The sequence below is a fragment of the Tupaia chinensis genome, unplaced genomic scaffold (genome assembly GCF_000334495.1).
Source record: "Tupaia chinensis unplaced genomic scaffold, TupChi_1.0 Scaffold000100_1, whole genome shotgun sequence".
Classification (NCBI taxonomy): Eukaryota; Metazoa; Chordata; class Mammalia; order Scandentia; family Tupaiidae; genus Tupaia; species Tupaia belangeri.
This window is the reverse complement of record NW_006159564.1, coordinates 3330025-3330980: the sequence shown is the minus strand read 5'-3', so window position 1 is coordinate 3330980 and position 956 is coordinate 3330025. Positions and strand designations below refer to the sequence as shown.

Sequence of the window (956 nt, the reverse complement as noted above, 5' to 3'; positions counted from 1 at the left end):
ACAATTAAACAAAAATTGAAATAAAATGAGAAATAACTGATCCTGTAAGATCTCAGTCCTGAATATTTTTTACTAGTTGTCAGCATATGCATGGGTGTCATAAAAATAGGGCTAGCCACATACGTAAGTGACAATAGCAATATTATCAAACCTTTTTTCACTATCATCATGTCAATGAGCTATATTGTGAAATCTATCATACCTACAAATATCAAATTCTGTCTGGCATATTCAATTCAGTTGGAACATGGATTACAGTCACACACAGAATGGTCAGGGAGGCCTTCTCTGGAGAGCAGGAATCTGTGACAGTCAGTCAAAGACTGGATTTCTAATGCCATTCAACACCAAACTGGTGGGTCCTTTTCTGTGTAGAAGGGCCAGTGCACACAGGAGAAGGGAAAAGCTCATCACTCCTAGAATGACGATTCCTGATATCAGTGCGCTGGTGATGGGGTTCAGCTGGAAGGGAGGCACACTTGGAGAACCTGTAAGTGATGAGATACATGTGTATATAAGGGGCCTATATCATATTAATCTCACCTTAGCTCAGTTGGTAGCTATATATTATAGAATAACACCATCACCCTGTAATATGCTACAGTCTGACTGTATTCAACCCAACACTCAAAGAAATCTGTGGTTTAGAGGTCTGATGGCCCATGGGTGGTTGGAAACAAACAAAAACCCACAAAACTATGAAACTGTAAAACGCTATAACAATTGACCAATGGATCACATGAGTTCAAAACTCCTCAATAAATCATTATTTACAGCATAACTAAGTTGTAAAACTATAACTCATTAAATGTGGTTGATTACAGTTTTGTAACTAGTGACTAAACATTTAAAAAACACAGCTCTTTTATTTTCAATATATGTTAATTATCTTACCAAGTTGTGAGTTGTTGGTTGGAGTCTCATCTAAGGGAAGGTGGGACTTGAGGGAGAGCACA

The 956-nt window shown here is 37.8% G+C and overlaps 1 protein-coding gene across 1 annotated transcript in view; it reads right to left on the bottom strand.

Annotated features, from left to right (window-relative positions):
• Positions 1-312: 312 nt before the first annotated feature.
• Positions 313-956, bottom strand: part of ZPLD1 (zona pellucida like domain containing 1) — a 55246-nt gene continuing 54602 nt past the window's right edge. The window contains exons 10-11 of the mRNA XM_006143586.1: positions 895-924; positions 313-488 (exon numbers count right to left, since the gene is read on the bottom strand). Coding sequence (XP_006143648.1) covers positions 313-488; positions 895-924 — 206 coding nt within the window. The remainder of the gene's footprint in view (positions 489-894; positions 925-956) is intronic.